The 25,980-nt window shown below is 42.0% G+C and overlaps 1 protein-coding gene across 11 annotated transcripts in view; it reads left to right on the top strand.

The window, feature by feature from the left end:
• Reps2 (RALBP1 associated Eps domain containing 2) overlaps positions 1–25,980 on the top strand; it is a 294,750-nt gene that overhangs the window by 243,568 nt on the left and 25,202 nt on the right. For all 11 annotated transcript variants that reach the window (XM_057759194.1, XM_057759200.1, XM_057759196.1 and 8 more), the window contains 2 exons: positions 19,216–19,299; positions 22,505–22,650. In XM_057759194.1, coding sequence (XP_057615177.1) covers positions 19,216–19,299; positions 22,505–22,650 — 230 coding nt within the window. The remainder of the gene's footprint in view (positions 1–19,215; positions 19,300–22,504; positions 22,651–25,980) is intronic.

Raw genomic sequence — 25,980 nt, forward strand, 5'->3', positions numbered from 1 at the left:
TGTGTCTGTGAGGACTGTGGCATGGATTTCACTACAGGTGTGCGATAGAGAGAACGATGTGCAGATTCGGCTCAGAGCTCTCTTATGTTAATAGAAATTGCAAACAGAAGAAACTAAACCTCAATCATGGTTAAAAGCTTGATTTGGGAGCTCACCAAGGTCAGCTGGACTGCTACTGAAAAAACATGGGATAAAACCGGACTCTCTGAATGTGGCGGACAATGAGAGCTGACGAGAGCCCAAGGAGAATGGCACAGGAACTTTCAACTGGCGATAGATCGAGAGAGAGACAGAGACCCAAATTGGAGCAACGGTCTGAGCTCTTAAGGTCCAAATGAGGAGCAGAAGGAGGGAGAACATGAGCAAGGAAATCAGGACCACGAGGGGTGCACCCACCCACTGTGACAGTGGAACTGATCTATTGGGAGCTCTTCAAGGCCAGCTGGACTGGGACTGAATAAGCATGGGTTGAAACTGGACTCTCTGAACATGGCGGACAATGAAGGCTGATGAGACGCCAAGGACAATGGCACTAGGTTTCGATCCTAATACATGAACTGGCTTTGTGGGAGCTTAGCCTGCTTGGATGCTCACCTTCCTGGGCCTGGATGGAAGTGGGAGGACCTTGGTCTTCCTGTAGGGCAGGGAATTTGGTCTGCTCTTCAGTATCAAGAGGGAGGGGGAATGGACTGGGGGGAGGAGAAGAGGAGTGGGGATGGGGGAGGGGAGTGGGGGGAGGGGGCAATGTGTGGGAGGAGGGGAGGGAAATGGGAAACGGGGAGCAGTTGGAAATTTTAATTAAAAAAGAATAAAAAAAATGGAAAAAAAAAAGCTTGATTTATTTTTTATCCCCCAGTAAGGTACCCCCTTTAGTTGTAAGAACAGGCATGTTTCATAGTTGTCCATAATCCAGTGGGTTTTCACAGTCCTTAAGGGGTTCAACCATGTGACTGCTGAACCCAGGGTTTAGTTCATAGTTGTTGATTTTACCTATCACTGAAGTATGTTTGGGGACTTTGGCAGTGTTTTCCCTGGGGTCCCCCAGGTTGGATTGGTCTGCTGTGAGGCGACTGTGGTGGAGATAGCCATGAAGTCTGAAGGTTTACAGGCACTGTATATTTTAGCTTCTCCCCTCCAGTCTGATAGGAATAATATCCAGTGACACAGATTCGAGTTGTGGATAGTTTGTGGCTTTTACTCTAAACTGGAGCCAGCATGTCCTCTCTGTAGGTTTCCATCTATTCAGTAATGGAGAAAATGTGCCTTACATTGAAATTGGCTGCTGTTTACAATAACTGAAACTATGCCTGAGAAATCAATTGTACTTTTAGCCCTAATAGTAGCTACCATTATTGAACAGTTATTATATAATTGTGCTTAGCATTCTGGACAAGATATTCTGCTTAATCTTCACAGTGCTGTGAATTAGATAGATTATCCTCATTTTGCTGATGAGAAAACTACAGCTTAGAGAGGTCAAGAATGTGACCAGGTTACACACTTAGTAAGAGCACACACTGGATTTGACTCCATCATGTGTACCCAGTACTTACTTTATTCTGCTATTCCCATTGCTTCTTGTTCAGTGGCACACAAAGCAGTGTTTGAGTTTGTTGCTGTCTTTTTCCACTTGTTGATTGCAGCACTCCCTGTTTGATGGCTAGTAGGCTGGGCACTGGGAAGATGGAACAAAGGAGGGCACACATTATGCTTTCCAGGACCTTACAGTTCAGTTCTGTTTCACTATTTTGAAGGTGACTTGGGTTGTGGATTCTAGTAAAAATTCTTTTTTTTTTTTTTGGTTTTTTCGAGACAGGGTTTCTCTGTGGTTTTGGAGCCTGTCCTGGAACTAGCTCTTGTAGACCAGGCTGGCCTCGAACTCACAGAGATCCGCCTGCCTCTGCCTCCCGAGTGCTGGGATTAAAGGCGTGCGCCACCACCGCCCGGCTCTAGTAAAAATTCTTGTGAGTCCTTAGAATGCTCTGGAAACTGGTATTGGAATGATAGGGTTTGCTGTGGCTATGGTGCTGCTGGCTGGTTTTTTTTTTTTAAATCTTCTATGTTTAGGTTTTATTACATGACTTTCTGGTGGGGCTTTGCTGAGCAAAGATGTAGCCAAGTTAAAATCAGGCACTCACTGACATTTAGGATGCTGAAATGATGCTGAAAGATTCCCAGAAGGCTGCTGCAGCTTTGCCCAGTTATCTCTCTGGAATTTAGCTCTTGCTTCTGGGATCTTCAGTATTAAACAAAGCTTGAGATTCTTTTTTTTAACCCTCCAATAGCATGGATATTGCAGAATTTTAAAAGTCACCAATTATCTATACCTTGGCAAAGTTCTGCAGTTAAACTTCAAAAATAAAATTGGATGTTTCTGTTCCAAAATCAACTTTTAAACCAAATCTTACTACTGATTGCACTTGCAGAGTTTCATGACTTTCTCCCATTCCATAGATAAGTAGTTGAGCAAACAATTCAGAATCTTAGTCAGTCATTACAAGAGCACACGTGGCCCAGTCCTGACTAGCATCTTGGAGACTTGATTTTCTCATCTCTTAAATGAAAAATTTGGTCCATTAGTGGCCTCCAGTAGGTCTGGGCTGCCTGCGTAAAAACCACACTGGGGCTTGTTAAAAATCTAAGTTTCTAATACTCTACTCCTAGGAGAATTCTGATGAGGAAAGTCTGCAGTACTATCTTGATATCTGTAGTTTATTAAACTTCCCTAGATAATTCTCTTCTACCAGCTTTATTTGGGAACCACTGGGCTGGAAGATGTGGAATGTAACTATGCCCATATCAGGCTCTATATGTTTGAATGAAGCAGGTTATGAGTCAGATGATGGAAACCTCTGCCTGGTAGAGGGGTTGTGTTGTGTGTAGCAAACCTTAGGGTCCCACTATATGACTTTGAGTTAGTATGAAATGTAAGATAAATTACTCCAATGCAGGATGTGTTGGTCTGGACCCAACAACTTAAATTCTGGGGTAAAAAATCTGCTCAAGTTTTTGCAGTAACCCGGGTAGGAAATGTGATGAGCACCTAGGCTCAGATCTGGGACTAGGACCTTTGTTAAGTTAGATTGCCTCAGTGGAACAAGAATTGTATTGTATTATTATTTAAAAATTCACAGTTTGTAATACCACATGATTGTTTCTGTGTTTTAAAGTATATTGTCTTACATTTATGTGCATGTGGAGGTCAGGGGAAAACTTTTGGGACTTGGTTCTCTCCTTCTACTATGTAGGTTCTGTGGATTAAACTCAAGTCATCCAACTTAGTGGAAAAATTTCTACTGCTAAATCATCTTGAAGGCCTCTATTATGTTTTTGAGCAGGGATGGACTCTGGGTACCTTTGTTAGGATTACTATTTGCTGTGATGAAACATCATGACCAAAAGAAACATGGGGAAGAAATTGTTCATTTTGCTTGCATGGCTACATTACTGTTTGTGGTGGTTTGAATGAGAATGATACTCATGGGCTCATATATTTGAATGCTTAGTTCCTAGTTGCTGGAACTGTTTGGGGAAGGATTAGGAGGTGTGGCCTTGTTGAAGTACGTATGTCATTGGGAGTGGGCTTTGAGGTTTCATAAGTCCATTCTGGGTATTAGTCTCACTCTGCCCACAACTTGTGGTTCAGAATTAAGGTTTCAGTTGCGGCTCCCACGGCTTCTCTGCCTGTCTGTTGCCATGCTTCCTGCCATGATGGTTATGGATTTCTCCTCTGAAACTGTAAGCAAACCCCCAGTTAAATGATTTTTAACATAAGTTGCCTTTGTCATGGTGTCTCGTCACAGCAAAAGAAAAGTAGCTAAGATGCTATTCATTATCAAAGGAAGTCAGAGCAGGAACCTGGAGGCAGGAACTGATGCAAAAGCCATGAAGGAATGCTGCTTTTTGACTTGCTCCTTATGACTCACTCAAGCCTCCTTTCTTATAGACCTAAGACCACCAGCCTAGGGGTGTTCTCACCCACAATCAGCTGGAGCCTCCCATATCAATCATCAATTAAGAAAATGCTCTACAGGCTTGCCTGAAACCCAATCTTATGGAAGCATTTTTCAAATTGAGGTTCCTTCTTCTTAGATGACTCTAGCTTGTGTTAAGTTGACATAAAAAACTAACGAGCACCGTGGGCCATGACATTGAAGTCAAATGGTATGTTCTGAATTGATTCCAGTAATTCTAGTCTCAGTGTTCTCAAAGTATATTCCCTAGAGCATTGCTTCTGCTGGATACTAATAGAAATAACATGAAAGAAGTAAATGAAGCCAGTGAGTATAAGAAGTACTGTGGTTAAGCAGAGGCAAGTGGTTTCTTTTCCCTCACAGCATTTCAGAGCATGGAATATATAATGTGTTCCATGAAGTTTTAAGGAAGAGATAGGCGAGGTGAAGAAGTCTCCCTTGAAGTTATTGTCAAGATATCAAGGAGGGAAGGTCAATTGGACTGGGGGATCCACTGCTAAGAGGGCTGTTGACGGGACACCTCACTTCCTTGCTCAGATCGTGTTAGGACTGCTTGGGTGTCCCTCATGATATGACAACTGGCTTCCTGCAAGGCAAGTGATCCAAGAGTCAGAAAGACACACAAAGGCAAAAACGAACACCAGGGGAAAGTGTGTGTGGACACTTGACGTCCTCTTTTCTGGGAGCATACTGTGTAGTGGCTCATGTCAGCATCCCTAGGAGCGGGGCTTGAGGTGAAGATTCTTAGAAAGGGATTTATTAAGGGAGCTCTCTTCAGGAAAAATTCCAGAAAGAGAAGAGGTAAGCACAAGGAAAGGGAAAGAGCTAAGTCTGCTCTACACAGGGGGAATTGGGTACATAAGTTACATCTCAGAGTTATCCTCTTTGAGGCAGGAAACTTGCCTTTCTATCCATCTACAAGTGAGCCATTATCTGTGAACTGCTGAGGGTGGGGTTGGGAGGCAGGCTTCCTTCATTGAGAAGATAACAGCTATAAGACCTTAGTAACCAGCACTCAGAGCAGCTAGTTGGATGGGTGTACCATCTACATAAAGATGATCTAAGCAGGACAGTGTGGAACCTTTGACAGCCATTTGCCTCCTTCTTATATCCCATACTTTTACCATTGTCCCGCGGCATGCCAAAGACCAAAAAAAAAAAAAAAATTCTGTAACTGAATAAATGAGTGCACAGAAATGCTTAGCCTCTCTGGGCCGATGGCTGTTTCTTGTATGTCAACTGAGCAAAGGCCATATTGTCTCATCAGTCATGGTAATGCAAAGTATCAGCTTAATTTTTCACATCCAGAGTAATATCACGTTGTTATCTAATGAGACTTTTTCATTGCAAAATTAAAATATTTACATTTGTATTATAGGAAGAGGAATATTAACATTAAAACATTGTATATATGTAGTCAAAAGCCAGTGGCTGGGAAGGTGATAAGCTCCATTAAGGAAGCTATTGCTGGTCTTTTGTTTAATGAACATGTATGCCTGTCATATTGCCTGATAAAAAACTATGTTTATGACCATAGATTAGTGCTACTGTCAGCTTTGGTCAAAGAAGCTGCTTTTTTTTTTCAGTGAGTGGTGGTTAATACAGAGATTTATAACTGGTCAAAGTGTTGAAAATAAGAGACTGTTGAATGTGCAGCCCTAATGGGAATCTACAGTACCTCCTACAGGGCTTATGAGACATCACAGGAGAGAAGGTGGAAAGAATGGAAAGCTGGAGGAAGAGGGGGAGTGGTGTGCAATGCTGACTTCCAGACAGGACATGGTCATTGCACCTTTGAATCACTGAATTTCTAACTATCTGTATATGACCAGTATACAGCTAGGCCCATTAAAATCTATCACGGCAGGGGAAAGAGCTCATGAAGCCCACCTAGCAGGCAGTGTGACTGCAGATGGGAGAGATTGTCTTCAGTGTGCTAGCAGTGCCCCTTACCTGTGCTTTTATAAACAACCCTAATGAAACTCAGTGAGCCACCAAAAAAAGAAAAAGAAAAACAACAGAAAGACAAATACAAAAGTAGGACTCATAAGGAAGAAGAAAGGATCAGTGGAGTGGAAGGGGGGACAAGAGAGTGACAGGGCGAATGTGATCAAAATACATTATATATAAACATACATTATATATATGAAAATATGATAATGAAACTTGTTATGTACAAGTAATATAAACTAAAAAGTTATGAAATAAAATGTTATATGTATTATCTGTAAATACATATAAATATGTATTTTGCACCTTAGCCTGACTTTCAATGACTTGGCTGTCTGCATCCTGACTGAGTATATGTTGCTTCACATGGAACCTTGAAAGCAGGACTTCTGTTTGCAATATCAGTTAGAAACCAAATATATGCTGCTTTCAGTAGGTTTGGGAGTTATAGTTCAGCTCATACAACCAGGACTTTTGGACAAAGCCATACTGCTGTGGGAGTAGACACTTTCCCACCTATGCTTTCTTGAATCCACAGAGGAAAAAAACAGCTACTGAGGAATTCCTGATTCCATGCGCCATCATTCTTCCAAAACTGAACATTTATATCAGCGTGAAGAGATAGCAAATGAACCTGCCCAGTTTATTCTGCCACTCAGCTGCAAAGCCTGATGGGAGGCTCATGCCATTTTCGTGAAGGAAAACAGGACAGCTTATTGAGATGAGACAGTTTTGCATGTATAAATCTCAACTTCATTTTTTCTTTTTAAAAAAGATTTATTTATATATTTTATGTATATGAGTTCTCTATCTGCATGTATGCCTACACACCAGAAGAGACATCAGCTCCCACTATAGATGACTGTGGACCACCATGTGGATGCTGGGAATTGAACTCAGCACCTCTGGCCAAGAGCAGTTGGTGGTCTTAACTACTAAGCCATCTCTCTAGCCCCCATCTTTAATTTTTCTTATCACCAAGCTAATTTTATTTCCCTGTGCCATTTTCTGGCGCTTACCCCCCCCCCCAATTCCTATGCTACATCCTTTGTGAGATTCATTCCGTTGACTACTCAGTAGACGAACCCGTTTTGAATCAGTCGTGAGGTAACAGAAAGTGGTAGGGAGGTCCTTACCTAATATTATGCAGTCATTTGTTCTCAGTCCTAGAGCAGGAATGCCCTGGGCCACTGCATACAATTTCAGGAAGTCATATTCATAAATGGGAAAGAGCCATCTCAGGCAAATCTTTCCACTGCCTCCTCAGCTTGCTACCTGATGGCTGCTCATTTTTAGGGGACAGTAACAAAGAAAGTATACTACATCTGCTGTGCTCACAATCCTCATTTATGTCGAAAAGGTCACTTTGTCCTTTCCCTCAGTATTTCCATAAGGAGACTCACTTATCTCCATAGGGAATTGGTGGAAGACACACTTCTCTGTCTGCTTTGCAATAGGAGAGAACTGGAACATCAAAAGTCAGAATATCTGGACCCGTCACTCCTCCTCTGTTTTCCTGCCTGCTGGGATTTGTCCCTGAACACCTGTGGTCCCTGCAGGGGCATGCATGCATAGACTTGGAGCCAGAGCATATACCTTCCAAGTAATAAATTGCAAGTGACAGGCGGGAAGGGACCTCAGGTTCGAGATGAATTCTTCATCAGAAGCCCTGTATTTGAGTGGATAGTGAGGCCCCCACTCAGCTGCTCAGAAAACTGACATTTGACTCATGGATCTTGGAGTGTGACTGAGAACTCCCAGGGACAAGGAAGTGAATGCTACACTTTCCAGACTCCTAAAGAACTTCAGTTGAACTTGACATACCTGAAAACAAGCTCTCCTCTTTCTGCTTGTGGTGATTTGAATAACAATGGTCCCCATAGACTCAAATGTTTAAGTGCTTAGGGAGTGACATTAGGAGTGGTGTGGCCTTGTTGGAGTAGGTATGGTTTTATTGGAAGAAATGTGTCACTGGTAGTGACTTTGGGGTTTCAAATGCCCAAGCTGGACCCCGTGGTCTTCTCTCTTTCTGCTGCCTGCTAATCCACATATAGAACTCGAAGCTCTTTCTCCAGCATCATGTCTGTCTGTGCACCTCCATGACTCTTGCCATGATGATAATAGATTAAACATCTGAAACTGTAAACAAGCCTCAATTAAATGGTTTTTCTTTTATAAGACTTGCTGTGTTCATGGCATTTCTTCATAGCAATAAAACCCCAACTAAGCCACTGCTCCTTCTCAGCTTCCTCTCTGAAAGACTGGCCTCAGTCTTCTGTGGCTAAATTTCTGGCTGACTGAGCATATCTAGGCCTTTGTGAGTTTACTTTGGACCTACCTCTCCTGCCATCCACACATCTTGTAGCTGATTGCAGACCTCAGCTGAAGCATTACATACTCGGTCTTAACTGTTCTACAAGAATGAGTGCTCCTATAATCCCCACTCTTCTCTACCACATTGCATTGAAACATGCATCTTTATTTATTTGCCTCTTCCTCTGAACTTCCAGATGGTTGTAAGCAGAGGCAGTGCCTTGTTCATCCTTGAATGCCAGAATAGCCAGTCAACAGCAACTCTCTGATATATAATGCCTTGCATGAACAGCATTGAGGCCTGCAGGTATCTGAGATGTATTGTACCATGGTAACGAGCCTAGCTTTAGAATTTGAGACCTTGGTAACAAGCTTAGCTTTGGAATTTGAAACTGGCCTCAGACCTTGCATTTGTATCGCCTTTGGGTGAATTCTTGACTTCTTTAATTTTGTCATCAGTAGTCTGGGGATACTAACTACTTCTTAAGGCTGTGATGATGTGACATAATTCATGCAGAACACTTGAGCAATATATGATGCATACATAGAGTTCAGTTTGTCATAGAGTCTAATCAGAGCAACTGCAGCAGCATGAATGACACAACTGTCCCCAAGGGAAGGAGAAGCTGTAAGAAATACATGGAACTTGGAATCAGGCAGTTTGAATGCTTTTATATAATTTAAAAAAGGTAGAGAATTGTTTAGGATAAAATGCAGGAACAAGGGCTGGAGATATTGGATAAAAGAGTGCATGCCTCCTATGTGTGAAGCCTTAGATTCAATCTCCAGTGCTGTAAAATAACTAAATAACTAAATAGGCCAGTGAGTTGGTGCAGTGGGTGAAGGTGGATGCTGCCAAGCCTTGCAGACTGAGCAGAATCCCCACGACTCACATCTTGGAAGGAAAAAACTGATTCCCACAAGAGGTCCTCTATGACTTCCACACATGTACCTTGGCCCATATGTACATGTACAAACAATAAATGAATTAATTTATGAAAAATAAGTAAAATTCAGGAGTAGATGGGATTATCTTGGGAAAGAATGAACAGGGAAAGGAAACTGAGTCAAGAGAACAAAAGACAGAGAACCCCAAGAAAGTCCCCATTTCAGGGCAAAGAGCAGTCAGGACAAGAAAGGGAGATAGAGTAATTACAACTGGGAGATTGTCACTTTTCAGCCACCTGAGATTACCAAGGGTGCTATTTTGGAAAGTAGGTAGATGAGGAGAATACAAGAGTGACCAAAATCTGCTACTGTTAGTTCCCTGGGAGCCAGCCTGTTCAGTAGTGCTACCGGAAAGAAGGCATACTGTAGGAGGCTCGAGACAGCTGTGTGAGGAGCAGAGTAGTAGTTGATTGTGCTACAATGTGTGTTTTTGTGATGTGAATTAGTTTTGGAGTAAACGAAAGACTGATACCAGTGAAATGTGGGAGTCATTTACTCCTTAGTAGCTGGTTTTCTCATCATGTTAATATTTTCCATCACTACTTAATAACAACCAAAAGCAAACTACTCTAACACAGCTAAGGCAGCAAGCCCTGGGGATACAGGGAGCCTTATGTAAGGCCCATTTACTCTGTGTTCCATTTGGCTATGTGCTGTGTCCTGAAATGCTTAAGGGGTAGCCCCCATCAGTCTTTGTGCACTCAGTAATCAACCTTTCCGATTGCTGTACCTATTACATATATCCTTCCTTTTTAAAGGCAAATGGCTATATTTATTAGTGTTTTTTCTTTAAAGATTTACTTTGTGTGTGTGTGTGTGTGTGTGTGTGTGTGTGTAGGTACATGCAAAGACTAGAAGAGGACATCTGCTCTCATGGAGCTGGAGTTACAGATGGTTGTGAGCTACTTGGTGTGGGTGCTGAGAACTAAATTTCAGTCCTCTGAATATGTAGTTCTTAACTGCTGTGCCATCTCTCCAGCCCATACAGTTTTTCATTATTAGGAATTTAATATTAAAATTATGGGTCTTTTATGGTGATGATTTTTTTTATGGTTTTTCTCAGTGCTCCTTAAGTCATTTTCTATCCCTTTCTCTGTAAACAGAGACTATTTGTTCATTTCCCAGCCACCCAGACTTAAATAATCACACAGAAACTATATCAATTATGACACAGTTTGGCTGATGTTTTAGGCATATTTCTAGCTAGCTCTTACATCTTAAATTAACCCATTTCTATCCATCTATGTATCACCACAATGCTGTGGCCTACAGATAGGCATCTTTCTCCTTCAGCAGCTACATGGCATCTCTTTGACTCCACCTACTCTTGCGCTCTCTCTCTCTCTCTCTCTCTCTCTCTCTCTCTCTCTCTCTCTCTCTCTCTCTCTCTCCTCTCTCTCCTCTCTTTCTGTTCTGATTTTTCACCTGGCTTTACTCTGCTAAGAATTGGCTCAAACAGCTTTATTTATCAACCAATAAAAGCAACACATGTATATGGAAGGATATTCCACATCATTTCTTCTCTGATAATTTTTATAGTTTTTGTAAAGTATTAGGTTTTAAGAAATCTATATGTGAAAATATATGAGATGATCATGGTTCTTTTTTTTTTGTTTTCTCAACAACTTTATTTTTTGCAGTGGTCATTTGTTTTTGCAGTACTGGGCTTGAACATGCAGAACAAATGATTTACCAATATGCTGCATCCAAATCAATTTATTTTGAGCCAATTTTACTTGTTTTTGTTATTGAAAACTTTGAAATCTCCACCTTATATTTTAACTATTAGTGCTAATTAAACCACATTTCAAAAGTTTACATTGCAATCTGAAAGAGCAAAGTTCTCTCCTAAAGCAATCTTCTTGACTATGCATTTGCAAAGCAACACATTTTCCTTGTCCCAGATTTTAATAAATGGCAATGATGCCACTTTATTAAAATATTTTCTTTGTTGACAATTTTTTTTCATTTCATGTGCAGCCCACTTTAAATGAGTGATAACAGCATATATTTGTCCACAAATGGAATCATATTTTTACTTCCATGCCATAAATCAATGCCTGTTTGTTCCTTTGTTCTTCAATATCTTCCTGTTCACAGCAAAGAGAAGAGCCTGAGGAGGGATAACAAGAGCACAGTATCTGAGTTCATCCTCCTGGGACTCCCCATCGAGCCAGAGGATCAAGGCATGTAGTCTGCCCTGTTCCTGGTCATGTACCTGACCACAATGCTGGGGAACCTGCTCATCATCCTGCTCATCAGGCTGGACTCTCACCTCCACACTCCCATGTACTTCTTCCTCAGCCACTTGGCCTTCACAGACATCTCTTTCATCTGTTTCTCATTTGTTACTGTATCCAAGATGCTAAAAAACATGCAGACTCAGGATCTATCCATTCCCTATGCAGACTGTGTAACACAGATGTATTTTTTTTATATTATTTACTGATTTGGACACTTTCTTCTCACTTCAATGGCATATGATTGTTGTATGGCTGTCTGCCATTCCCTCCACTATACCAATATCATGGGAGAGGAACTGTGTATTTCATGCGGAGCTATGTCCTGAATCCTTCCCTGTGTCAGTGCTCTATCTCACACCTTCCAACTGACCCGGCTGTCCTTCTGTGCCAACAGTACCTTTCCTAATTTCTTTCTTTTTTTTTCCCCTCCTCCCACACATTGCCCCCTCCCCCCACTCCCCTCCCCCATCCCCACTCCTCTTCTCCTCCCCCCACTCCATTCCCCCTCCCTCTCGATACTGAAGAGCAGTCCAAATTCCCTGCCCTACAGGAAGACCAAGGTCCTCCCACTTCCATCCAGGCCCAGGAAGGTGAGCATCGAAACAGGCTAAGCTCCCACAAAGCCAGTTCATGTATTAGGATCGAAACCTAGTGCCATTGTCCCTGGCTTCTCATCAGCCTTCATTGTCCGCCATGTTCAGAGAGTCCAGTTTCAACCCATGCTTATTCAGTCCCAGTCCAGCTGGCCTTGGAGAGCTCCCAATAGATCAGTTCCACTGTCACAGTGGGTGGGTGCACGCCTCATGGTCCTGATTTCCTTGCTCATGTTCTCCCTCCCTCTGCTCCTCATTTGGACCTTAAGAGCTCAGACCGTTGCTCCAAATTGGGTCTCTGTCTCTCTTTCGATCTATCGCCAGATGAAAGTTCCTGTGCCATTCTCCTTGGCCTCTCGTCAGCTCTCATTGTCCGCCACATTCAGAGAGTCCGGTTTTATCCCATGTTTTTTCAGTAGCAGTCCAGCTGGCCTTGGTGAGCTCCCAATAGATCGGCCCCACTGTCTCAGTGGTTGGGTGCACCCCTCATGGTCCTGACTTCCTTGTTCATGTTCTCTCTCCTCCTGCTCCTCATTAAAACCTTGGGAGCTCAGTCCGGTGCTCCAGTGTGGGTCTCTGGCTCTATCTCCATCCATCGCTAGATGAAGGTTCTATGGCGATATGCAAGATATTCATCAGTATGATTATAGGATAGGTTCATTTTAGGTTCCCTATCCTCAGGTGCCCCAATGAACTAACTGGGGACATTGCCCTGGGCATCTGGTAGCCATTCCAAGTTCAAGTCTCTTGCCAACCCTTAGGTGGCTCCCTTACCTAAGGTATGAGTTTCCCTGCTCCCCTATCTAACCTTCCTTTATCCCCAATCACCCCGATTCCCCCAGTTCCCCTCATCTTCTCCTTCACACTTTTCTCTCCCCATCACCCCTCATCCCCATCCCACCCCACCCCCAAGATTCCAATTTTTTGCCCATCAGTCATGTCTATTTCCCATAGCTGGGAGGATATCTATATGTTTTTCCTTGGGTTTACCCTCTTGTTTAGCTTCTTTAGGATCACAAATTATAGACTCAGTGGCCCCTATCCATGGCTAGAAACCAATTATGAGTGAGTACATCCCATGTTCTTCTTTTTGGGTCTGGGTTACCTCACTAAGGATCGTATTTTCTATTTCCATCCATTTGCATGCAAAATTCGAGAAGTCATTGTTTTTTACCGCAGAGTAGTACTCTAATGTGTATATATTCCACACTTTCTTCATCCATTCTTCCATTGAAGGGCATCTAGGTTGCTTCCAGGTTCTGGCTATTACAAACAATGCTGCTATGAACATAGTTGGACAAATGCTTTTGTCATATGATAGGGCATCTCTTGGGTATATTCCCAAGAGTGGTATTGCTGGGTCCAGGGGTAGGTTGATCGCAATTTTTCTGAGAAACCGCCACACTGATTTCCAAAGTGGTTGCACAAGTTTGCAGTCCCACCAGCAATGGATGAGGGTACCCCTTTCTCCACAACCTCTCCAGCAAAGGCTATCCTTGGTGTTTTTGATTTTAGCCATTCTGACAGGTGTAAGATGATATCTCAAAGTTGTTTTGATTTGCATTTCTCTGATCGCTAAGGAGGTTGAGCATGACCTTAAGTATCTTTTGGCCATTTTAACTTCTTCTGTTGAGAATTCTCTGTTCAGTTCAGTGCCCCATTTTTTAATTGGGTTAATTATCCTTTTAAAGTCTAGTTTCTTGAGTTCTTTATATATTTTGGAGATCAGACCTTTGTCTGTAGCGGGGTTGGTGAAGATCTTCTCCCAGTCAGTTGGCTGCCTTTTTGTCTTAATGACAGTGTCCTTTGCTTTACAGAAGCTTCTCAGTTTCAGGAGATCCCATTTATTCAATGTTGCCCTTAATGCCTGTGCTGCTGGGGTTATACATAGGAAGCGATCTCCTGTGCCCATATGTTGTAGGGTACTTCCCATTTTCTCTTCTATCAGGTTCAGTGTGTTCAGATTGATATTGAGGTCTTTGATCCATTTGGACTTGAGTTTTGTGCATGGTGATAGATATGGGTCTATTTTCATTCTTCTACAGGTTGACATCCAATTGTGCCAGCACCATTTGTTGAAGATGCTTTCTTTCTTCCATTGTATACTTTTAGCTCCTTTATCGAAAATCAGTTGTTCATAGGTTTGTGGGTTAAAATCCGGGTCTTCTATACGATTCCATTGGTCGACTTCTCTGTTTTTATGCCAGTACCACGCTGTTTTCATTACTGTAGCTCTGTAATAGAGTTTGAAGTCAGGGATGGTAATGCCTCCAGAAGTTCCTTTATTGTATAAGATTGTTTTGGCTATCCTGGGTTTTTTGTTTCTCCATATAAAGTTGATTATTGTCCTTTCAAGATCTGTGAAGAATTTTGATGGGATTTTAATGGGGATTGCATTGAATCTATAAATTGCCCTTGGTAGAATTGCCGTTTTTACTATGTTGATTCTCCCAATCCAAGAGCAAGGGAGATCCTTCCATTTTCTGGTATCCTCTTCAATTTCTTTCTTCAATGCCTTAAAGTTTTTGTCAAATAGATCTTTCACTTCCTTGGTTAGAGTTACCCCAAGATATTTTATGCTGTTTGTGGCTATCGTGAAAGGTGATGATTCTCTTATTTCCCTCTCTGCTTCCATATCCTTTGTGTATAAGAGGGCGACTGATTTTTTGGAGTTGATCTTGTATCCTGCCACATTACTAAAGGCGTTTATCAGCTGTAGGAGTTCTTTGGAGCAGTTTTTGGGGTCGCTCATGTACACTATCATATCATCTGCAAATAATGCAAGTTTAACTTCTTCCTTTCCAATTTGAATCCCCTTTATCCCCTTATGCTGTCTTATTGCTATTGCTAAAACTTCGAGAACTATATTGAAGAGGTATGGAGAGAGTGGACAGCCTTGGCGTGTTCCTGATTTTAGTGGGATGGCTTTAAGTTTCTCTCCATTTAATTTGATATTAGCTGTCGGCTTGCTGTATATAGCTTTAATTATATTTAGGTATGACCCTTGTATCCCTAATCTCTCCAAGACTTTTATCATAAAGGGATGTTGAATTTTGTCAAATGCTTTTTCAGCATCTAATGAAACGATCATATGGTTTTTTTCTTTCCGTTTATTTATATGATGGATTACATTGATAGATTTGCGTATGTTAAACCAGCCCTGCATCTCTGGTATGAAGCCTACTTGATCATAATGGATAATTTTTCTAATGTGTTCTTGGATTCGGTTTGCCAGAATTTTGTTGAGGATTTTTGCGTCGATGTTCATGAGTGAGATTGGCCTGTAATTCTCTTTCTTGGTTGGGTCTTTGTGTGGTTTTGGTATCAGAGTTACTGTAGCTTCATAAAAGGAATTTGGCAATGACTCTTCTGTTTCTATATTGTGAAATACATTAAGGAGAATAGGTATTAGGTCTTCTTGGAAGTTCTGGTAGAATTCCGCATTGAAACCATCTGGTCCTGGACTTTTTTTGGAAGGGAGGTTTTTGATAACAGCTTCTAATTCTTCACGACTAACAGGTCTATTTAGGTTGTTCACCTGGTCCTGGTTTAACTTTGGTATATGGTATTTATCTAAAAAAGTGTCCGTTTCTTTTACATTTTCCAGTTTTGTGGCATACAGGCTTTTGTAGTAAGATCTAATGATTCTCTGAATTTCCTCTGTGTCTGTGGTTATGTCCCCCTTTTCATTTCTGATCTTATTAATTTGCAAATTCTCTCTCTGCCGTTTGATTAGTTTGGATAGGGGTTTATCAATCTTGTTGATTTTCTCCAGGAACCAGCTTTTTGATTCATTGATTCTTTCAATTGTTTTCTGTGTTTCTATTTTGTTGATTTCAGCCCTCAGTTTGATTATTTCCAGTCTTCTACCTCTTCTAGGTGAGTCTGCTTCTTTTTTTCTAGAGCTTTCAGGTGGGCTGTTAAGTCTCCAATGTGTGCTTTCTCTGTTTTCTTTAAGTGGGCAGTTAGTGCTATGAACTTTCCTCTCAGGACTGCTTTCATAGTGTCCCATAGGTTTGAGTATGTTGTTTCTTTATTTTCATTGTCTTCAAGGAAGACTTTAATTTCTTTCTTTATTTCTTCCTTAATCCAGATATGGTTCAGTAGTTGACTATTCAGTTTCCATGAGTTTGTAGGCTTTCTGGGGGTAGCATTGTTGCTGAATTCTAGCTTTAATCCATGATGATCTGATAAGATACAGGTGGTTATTAATATTTTTTTGTAACTGTGGATGTTTGCTTTGTTACCGAGTATGTGGTCGATTTTTGAGAAGGTTCCATGAGCTGCAGAGAAGAAGGTATATTCTTTCCTATTTGGGTGGAATATTCTATAGATGTCTGTTAAGTCCATTTGATTCATTACCTCCATTAATTCTCTTATTTCTCTGTTAGGTTTCTGTCTAATTGACCTGTCCATTGGTGAGAGAGGAGTATTAAAGTCTCCTACTATTAATGTGTGCGGTTTGATGGCTGCCTTGAGTTTTAACAATGTTTCTTTTACGTACGTGGGTGCTTTTATATTAGGGGCATAGATATTCAGGATTGAGACTTCATCCTGATGAATTGTTCCTGTTATGAGTAGAAAATGTCCCTTTCCATCTCTCCTGATTGATTTAAGTTTGAAGTCAACTTTGTTAGAAATTAGTATGGCCACCCCTGCTTGTTTCTTAGGTCCATTTACTTGATAAGCCTTATCCCAACCCTTTACTCTGAGTAGGTGCCTGTCTTTGTGGTTGAGGTGTGTTTCTTGTAAACAGCAGAATGTTGGATCCTGTTTTCGTATCCAATCTGTTAGTCTGTGCCTTTTTATAGGAGAGTTGAGTCCATTGACATTAAGTGATATTAATGACCAGTGGTTGTTAACTCCGGTCATTTTTTAAGTTGTAAATTTTGTGTGTTCCCCTTCTTTGTGTTGCGCTGGTGAAGGGTCTCTAGTTGTCTGAGATATTGTGGTCATTGTTGGACTCCTTGGTTAGTGATTTTCCTTCTATTACTTTCTGTAAGGCTGGATTTGTGGCTACGTATTGTTTAAATTTGTTTTTATCCTGGAAAATTTTGTTTTCTCCATTTATAGTGAACGAAAGCTTGGCTGGGTATAGTAGTCTGGGCTTGCATCCATGGTCTCTTAGTTTCTGCAGTACATCTGTCCAGGACCTTCTGGCTTTCATGGTTTCCATAGAGAAGTCAGGTGTAAGTCTGATAGGTTTACCTTTATAAGTAACTTGGCCTTTTTCCTTTGCTGCTCTTAGTATTCTTTCTTTATTCTGTATGCTTTGTGTTTTGATTATTATATGGCGAGAGGATGTTTTTTTTTTTGATCCAGCCTATTCGGTGTTCTGTATGCTTCTTGAACCTTCATAGGTATATCTTTCTTTAGGTTGGGAAAGTTTTCTTCTATAATTTTATTAAATATATTTTCTGGACCTTTGAGCTGCGCTTCTTCTCCTTCTTCTATTCCTATTATTCTTAGGTTTGGTCTTTTTATTGTGTCCCATATTTCCTGAATGTTTTGTGATGAGAATTTGTTGGCCTTGCTGTTTTCTTTGATCAGCGTGTTTATTTTCTCTATGGTATCTTCAGAATCTGAGATTCTTTCTTCTATCTCTTGTATTCTGTTGGTTATGCTTGCTTCTGTAGTCTCTATTCGTTTACCTAGATTTTCCCTGTCCAGCTGGCCTTCTGTTTGTGTTTTCTTCTTTGCCTCCATTTAAGTTTTTAAGTCCTAAACTGTTTCCATTATCTGTTTGATTGTTTTTCCTTGGTTTCCTAGGGTATCATTCACTGATTTACTCAATTCTTCAAACTTTCTGTTATACTTCTCATCCATTTCTATAAGGGCATTTTTTTACATGTTGTTTAAGGGCGTCAATCACTTTCATAAAGTCAATTTTATCTACTTCTTCATGATTAAGGTGTTCATGTCCTCCTGTTGTGAGGTCGCTGGGTTCTGGTGGTTTCATATAGTTTTTCAGATTGTTAGGTGAATTCTTGCATTGGCGCCTGCCCATCTCTTTCTCTGAATGCTCCCCTATGGATCTTCTTTTACCGGATCAGGTCTCCTTGCCTACTGATGTACCTTCCCAGTGATGGCTCTCTGCAGTGATAGCTCTCCTGGTGCTCCAGTGATGTCTCTCCTTGCTTGTTGCAGGCAGGCCAGTGAAACAAAGGAAGTCTCCTCTGCCTACTTGCCCTGAGGATTTGCCCCCAGCGCCAGACAGACTGAGCTGGATGGTGTTATGTGCCCAAAGAGGAAAGGGGGCAGAAGGAAGAAGGGTTCTGGATGCAAGCTGGGTGGGACAAGAAGAGAGAGGCAGTATGCGGGGTGTAGAGCCCCTGCAGGGAGCCCAGGGAGTATAGGGAGGGGGATGAGGAACTTCAGAGTTCCCTGTCCAGGGCTGCTTCCGCCGCCGCTGGTCACAAACTCACCCCACTGCTGTCTCTCCTGGTGCCGAGATCAGATCCCCGTGCAGGTTGGGTAGTTCGTAAACAAACCGCCTACCTTGGTTGGTGCAGGCAGGCCAGTGAAACAAAGGAGGTCTCGCCTGCCTACTTGCCCTGAGGATTTGCCCCCAGCGCCAGACAGACTGAGCAGGATGGTATTATGTGCCCAAAGAGGAAAGGGGACAGAAGGAAGAAGGGTTCTGGATGCAAGCTGGGTGGGACAAGAAGAGAGAGGCAGTATGGGGGGGTAGAGCCCCTGCAGGGAGCCCGGGTAGTATAGGGAGGGGGATGGGGAACTTCAGAGTTCCCTGTCCAGGGCTGCTTCCGCCGCCGCTGGTCACAAACTCACCCCACTACTGTCTCTCCTGGTGCCGAGATCAGTTCTCCGTGCAGGTTGGGTAGTTCGTAAACAAACCGCCTACCTTGGTTGGTGCAGGCAGGCCAGTGAAACAAAGGAGGTCTCGCCTGCCTACTTGCCCTGAGGATTTGCCCCCAGCGCCAGACAGACTGAGCTGGATGGTGTTATGTGCCCAAAGAGCTTTTTTTTTTTTTTTTTGAATGATACTGGTAGGAGATGTGGAAGGGAATAGCACGGTCTCTGGTGGAGAATTTTGCCCAAGCATCAACAGACTTAACTGAGCTTGCCTGCCACTTAGTCTAGATCAGTATGTCTTGATCTCTCCAAGTGACTTTTCCAGATTGTTTTTTATCATATGTTTACCTTGTGTATGCCTTCTCTTTGATCTTTCTGCAGTCTGAGCCAGTGTCTGAAGCTGACTTACACCCTCAGCTGAACAGAGCTCCTTCCCAAGCAACAGAAAGTAGTCCAGCAAAGAAGGTAAGAGCAGCAGAACGAAATTGCTGTGCTGGTATAAAAAGTATAAAGATCCACCTCTGGGCTTCTTACAAGTTTACCACTTTAAAGTTTCCACCAAGGTGAGTGTGACTGATTCACAGCTCTGAAGTATAAATTCTTTCTGAAAATTAGGATCCTGGAGGTTCTGGGGCTGGACTGTGGATGTCCCTGGCAGTTTTGACTCTCCTCAACCTTCTAGCTAAACATGGCTGCCTTGCTTTGGGCAAGATCAAAAAATGTGGAGGGCCAGGAGAGATAGCTTGGAGGTTAAGAGTGTTTACTGCTCTTGCATAGGAGCTGGATTCAGTTCCCAACTCCCATATGGTGGCTCATTGCTTTCTGACTTCCGTGGGCACTGCACGCATATGGGACACATACATACATTTGGGCACATACATAGAAAATATAAAAAAAAATACTTTTAAAATGCGGGAAGAGCTGGATGGCTTTAGTAAGACTTCATACATCTGCTAATGAGGCAGGTTAGTATAGGAATAGCTACTTTGGACTCCACTTGGTTTTGGATATGCACACACCACTCATCCAGAAACCTAGGGCTTTTCCTTGCATCAAGTTTCATGTATTCCCCACTTCAAACGATGGCATAAATTACTTCTGCCTTGTCGTTTATTTAGTAGTTATTCTTTTGTGGTCAATTTCCTTTGAAAAATGCTCCAGAGTATATCAGGGATGAGACACAGGGAGTCCTTCTGGCCTGAGCTACTTTTGGATACATGTGCATTAAGGCAAACTGTGTCTTCAGCATGAACTTTTAAGGAAAACCTCCTATTTACCATCTTATGTCTATGCATGATTGGGCATACATACGATTCAAATCAGATGTATCATAGAAAAGCACATGTATAGTGAGAAAAAAGGCTAATATAACTCAAGGCCGCCAATCAAATAGAATCCTCCATATTATACCCCTTAGCAACCAATTTCTCCTTCTTTTGAACCTCATTAAAGAGAGCTCCAAACATAGCCTGTTGTTCCTGGGGGCTCTAGCTCAAGTAGCCAGTGATTTCTTCAGCAGTTCCCATACTGTTCAGTAATGAGACTGACTTGTTGCCTGCTATGCTTTAAATCTCTATAAGTCAAGCTTCTTGCTGCTTTGCCATTTTTATGATCATTTTAAAATTCTTTGAAGAAGACACCAACAATCTGGGACCATCTAGTTCAGACATTAAAGACCCAGTTAACACCTTCTGTGTGTGGAACAGTCTTCCCTTCTTAGTACCATGATTTATTTCTAGTTTGTTCTTCTTTGTTGTTATTGTTTAATTAGTTTTTAAAATTAGCATGCAGAGCAGTAAGTTGCACTATCACATTTCCATACGGGTTTGTTGGTTCCCCTCTCCTTGTTCCCCACCTGCTGATGTTAGGAGTTTTTCTTGCATCTTTGCCACCTTTACTGTGCCTGGCCATGTCGTGGGGCCCCTGTTCTCGCACAACTAGCACTACTCACTAAATATCATGTTCCCCACTTCCTTTCTCACCCTCTTCTTGTTCTACAGCATTGTCTTTTAGGCCATTCTCTTAGCAAAGAGAGTGGACCCTGGCCTTGGAAGGTGACATGGAATCCTCTAAGGGAGCAGATCAACTGTTTTATTGAACACATTGACGTTTTTGTTTAACTTCATGTAGGAATCATGAGTAGGAGAATGATCAACACATGACTAAAACCATTACAGACTTTGAAATTGTCTATCTATCTATCTATCTATCTATCTATCTATCTATCTATCTATCTTCTATCTATCTATCACCTATCTGTCTGTCTATCTATCTATCTATCTATCTATCTATCTATCTTCTATCTATCTATCACCTATCTGTCTATCTATCTATCTATCTATCTATCTATCTATCTATCTATCTTCTATCTATCTATCACCTATCTGTCTATCTATCTATCTATCTATCTATCTATCTATCTATCTATCTACCTATCTATCTATCTATCATCCTGACCACAATTTCTCCTCCCTCATCTCCTCTCAGACCCTCGCCCTCCGCTGCACCCCCATTTACTCTTCCTCCTCTCTCTTCTGAAAAGAGTGGGCCTCCCATGGATATCACCCAGGCATGGCATATCAAGTTGCAGTAAGACTAGACACCTCCTCTCCTATTAAGGCTGGACTAGGCAAATCAGTAGGAGGAACAGGTCCCCAAAGCAGGTATTAGACAGCCCTTGCTCCCAGTAGTAGGAGTCCCACAAGAGGACCAAGCTACACAACTGTCACATATATGCAGAGGGCCTAGTTCAGTCCCACGCAGGCTCCCTGGTTGTTGGTTCAGTCTTTGTGAACTTCTGTGAGCCCAGGTTAGTTGATTCTGTGGGTTTTCTTGTGATGTCCTTGACTCATCTGGCTCCTACAATCCTTTTCCTTTCTCTTCAGCAGGATTCTCTGAGCTTGGCCTAATGTTTGGCTGTGGTCTGCATCTGTTTCTACTGGTTGCTGGATGAAGCCTCTGATGACTATGGGGCTAGGCACCGATCTATGAGTAGAGCAGAATATTGTTAGGCATTGCTACATTGACATATTTTCCCTCCAGTAGTGTTTGGTTCTATCCTAGATCTCTGGGCCATCCAGCCTCTGGGTCTTGGTGCTCCAGGCAGTATCAGGGCTCACTTCAATGGCATGGGTCTCAGGCTGGACCAGTCATTGGTTGGTTACTCCCACAATCTTTGTGTCACCTTTACCCAGCATGTTCCATAGGCAGAACAGACTAGGTTAAAGGTTATGTGACTGGTAGATTTGCCTAGTCACAAGAAGTGACCAGTTCAGGCCATGCATCCCTTTTTGCTAGGAGTCTTAGCTGGGGTCACCCTTGTAGATTTCTGGGAGATTCTCTCACCAGGTTTCTGCCTTACACTGAAATGACCCCTTTTCCAGTTAGATCTTTCAGTACTCTCCCCCCCCACCACCTAGTCCCTCATGTTCCCATCCCCACTTGCCCCCAGTATATTTTTAAAGAAAGGCAGGTGGGCTGTTTGCTGCAACCCACTGCCAGCAGCTCTCCAGCACTGGCTGAGCCAGGCATCAGCTACAGGCCTGTGGTATGTAGATTGAACAGATAAGTCTTCTGATCCTGGGGACAGAGCTGTGGATAGTGGCATGATGGATGGAGAGATTATTAAACAAATCTTTTTGAACACTTTGGGTTTATTTTTGATCCACAGGATGCACCACATGCTCAGCCTCCATCAAAGCCTATTCGCAGGAAATTCAGAACTGAAAATCAAACTGCAGAAAGCCAAGAGCCTGCTGCTGCTGTTGGAGGGGCAGCGTCTGCAACAATGGTGAAGCCCCACCCAACAGTACAAAAGTAAGTGGTGCAGATGAGTGAAAAGATGCTGGGGAGCTTTCTCTTCCATCTGCATGCATATGTATTTGTCTGTGTGTTTGCATTTATTCTCCTAGTCACAAGGTTTTCTGGCTGGCATAGTCATCTCTGCCACAGTGATGGTTATTGTGATGGTGGTGGCATTAAAGAGTCCCAATCTGACAGGATACTTTATAATCCAGAGGGTTTAGCCTGACCCAAAGGAGCAGGCAAATCCTAGACTAGTGTTTGGTTTGGTTTCCTGTCCTCCTTCTCTTTTTTCCTCTTTTGTGTTGGTTCAGATTTTGCTAGGAAGGAGACAATATGGTAACGGCAATATTTCTTGCCTTATCTTAGACCCAACTTTCAGCAGAAGTGGGGTATGATTTAAAAACCATGTAAAGTTCCTGATATTGGTCACCTCAGTACTGAATGGCCCAGGCTGATCCTCTGTAATGCATGCTTTAGCATCTGGAACACATACTGGAGGGCTTGAGACACCGTGGACAGGACCGAGGTTGGAGATAATGGTGTTCTGAACAAACCGCTCTTACCTAGAAAACTGTCTTTGAGAAGATTGTTACTTGACTCAGTCTTTCTCTAGTGACATTTAAGTGAGACATTGAGGGCAAAATCCTGATGTTGTCACTTGACTTGAAGTGAGCCTCGCTGGCCAGTATCAATCACTATCACTTGTGATATTTCTGTAGAGACCCTTCAGGTCTCAGGGACTCTGTAGCTTTCCTTCTGCTACACTATTGCGGAAAGAACAGCAACAGGTTCTGTGGGTGATGTCAACAGCTTGTATGGAAGCTGGATGCCATTTGGATTCTTTGTATCCTTCTTTTATTAATTAATTAATTTATTTATTAAAGATTTCTGCCTCCTCCCCACCACCACCTCCCATTTCCCTCCCCCTCCCCCAATCAAGTCCCCCTCCCTCGTCAGCCCTAAGAGTAATCAGGGTTCCCTGCCCTGTGGGAAGTCCAAGGACCACCCACCTCCATCCCGGTCTAGTAAGGTGAGCATCCAAACTGCCTAGGCTTCCACAAAGCCAGTACGTGCAGTAGGATCAAAATCCCATTGCCATTGTTCTTGAGTTCTCAGTAGTCCTCATTGTCCGCCATGTTCAGCGAGTCCGGTTTTATCCCATGCTTTTTCAGACCCAGGCCAGCTGGCCTTGGTGAGTTCCCAATAGAACATCCCCAATGTCTCAGTGTGTGGGTGCACCCCTCGCAGTCCTGAGTTTCTTGCTCGTGCTCTCTCTCCTTCTGCTCCTGATTTGGACCTTGAGATTTCAGTCCGGTGCTCCAATGTGGGTCTCTGTCTCTGTCTCCTTTTATCGCCTGATGAAGTTTAATATTCAGGAGGATGCCTATATGTTTTTCTTTGGGTTCACCTTCTTATTTAGCTTCTCTAGGATCACGAATTATAGGCTCAATGTCCTTTATTTATGGCTAGAAACCAAATATGAGTGAGTACATCCCATGTTCCTCTTTTTGGGCCTGGCTCACCTCACTCAGGATAGTGTTTTCTATTTCTGTCCATTTGCATGCAAAATTCAGGAAGTCATTGTAGTAGTACTCTAATATGTCTATATTCCATACTTTCTTCATCGATTCTTCCATTGAAGGGCATCTAGGTTGTTTCCAGGTTCTGGCTATTACAAACAATGCTGCTATGAACATAGTTGAGCATATACTTTTGTTGTATGATAAGGCATCTCTCTTTGGATCCTTTAGAGGACTTTTCTTTCCCCAGAGATAGTTCCCTAAAGGCGTCATCTGGGACAGAGTGGTTTTCTGCATCATTTTCACCTTCCTAACCTGTGGGATAGATTTCTTTCAGGCACAAAGATGGCTAATTTTTTCCTCCTTAATTTCAGCTTCATGTTAATTCTAGTCAGTCAGTGGTGGTCGCACTGCCCTCCAAAGTAGATGACAGGGCACCCAGTGACTTTCACACAGAGAACTGTTGCTTTTCATTTTTGGGTTTTGGAATCAGTTCTGATGAAATATAAATTGCATAGCATATACTTCAGTGTCTTTTAGTATATTCACAAAGCCATATGATTATTCCCACAGTACAGTTTTGGAACATCTTTTGTTATCTCCAAAGGAATCCCCATGCCCAGTGGAAGTTACTCCCCACTTTCCCTTTCCTTCCCAGCTCTTGGAAACTTCTAATTTACTCTCTGTTTCTACTTGGCTTATATTCTTCAAAGATATAGTTATGTATCATGTAGCCCTTTGTGCTTGGCTACCTTTTACATTTTTAGTGTTTATAAGGTTCACCCATGTTATAGCATGAATTAATGTAGAATACTATTTTGCTCTATTAATGTTCCACATGATATTCAGTGATTCATCAGATTTTTGGGTTATTTGAACTTTTTTTTAAATATTTATTTATTTATTATGTATACAATATTCTGTCTGTGTGTATGCCTGCAGGCCAGAAGAGGGCACCAGACCCCTCTACATATGGTTGTGAGCCACCATGTGGTTGCTGGGAATTGAACTCAGGACCTTTGGAAGAGCAGGCAATGCTCTTAACCTCTGAGCCATCTCTCCAGCCCCTTATTTGAACTTTTTGCATATTAAGAATAATACTGTAGAATTATCTGTGTTCATGTTTCTGTGTGGGCTTTGTTTTTGTTTCTCTTGGGAAACAAAACATATGGGAATACACATATGGGTAAAATTGAACTTACATGGTGATGCTATGTTTAACACATTGAGGAAGTGCCAAATTGTTTTTAACAATGACTACTCTATTTTACATCTCCAACAATGTAGCAGGGTTCTAGTTCTCTATTTCTTCATTGGTACTTACCTAGTATTAAATAATACTATGTATTACATAATAGTTATGTAGTAATAACAATTACATAGTAATATATAAAATATTTTTTATTTTTTGAGATTATATATAGTTACATCATTCCTCCTCTTCCTTTTCTCCCTCCAAACTTTTTTTTTATGTACCCCCTTGTTCTTTTTCAAACTCATGGCCTGTTTTTTCCTTAATTGATATTACACATTCCTAAATATATAAATAATCAGTTTGTATTATGTTACTTGTATGTATATGTTTTCAGAGCTGGCCATTTGGTATTGGATAATCAATTGGTGTGCTCTTCCCTAGGAAGACTGTTGCTCTTGCTCTTTCTCTTGGCATTTTTTTTTTTTTTTTGATTTTCGAGACAGGGTTTCTCTGTAGCTTTTTTGGTTCCTGTCCTGGAACTAGCTCTTCTAGACCAGGCTGGCCTCGGACTCACAGAGATCCGCCTGCCTCTACCTCTTGAGTGCTGGGATTAAAGGCGTGTGCCAC

Source organism: Chionomys nivalis, chromosome X, assembly GCF_950005125.1.
Source record: "Chionomys nivalis chromosome X, mChiNiv1.1, whole genome shotgun sequence".
Lineage (NCBI taxonomy): Eukaryota > Metazoa > Chordata > Mammalia > Rodentia > Cricetidae > Chionomys > Chionomys nivalis.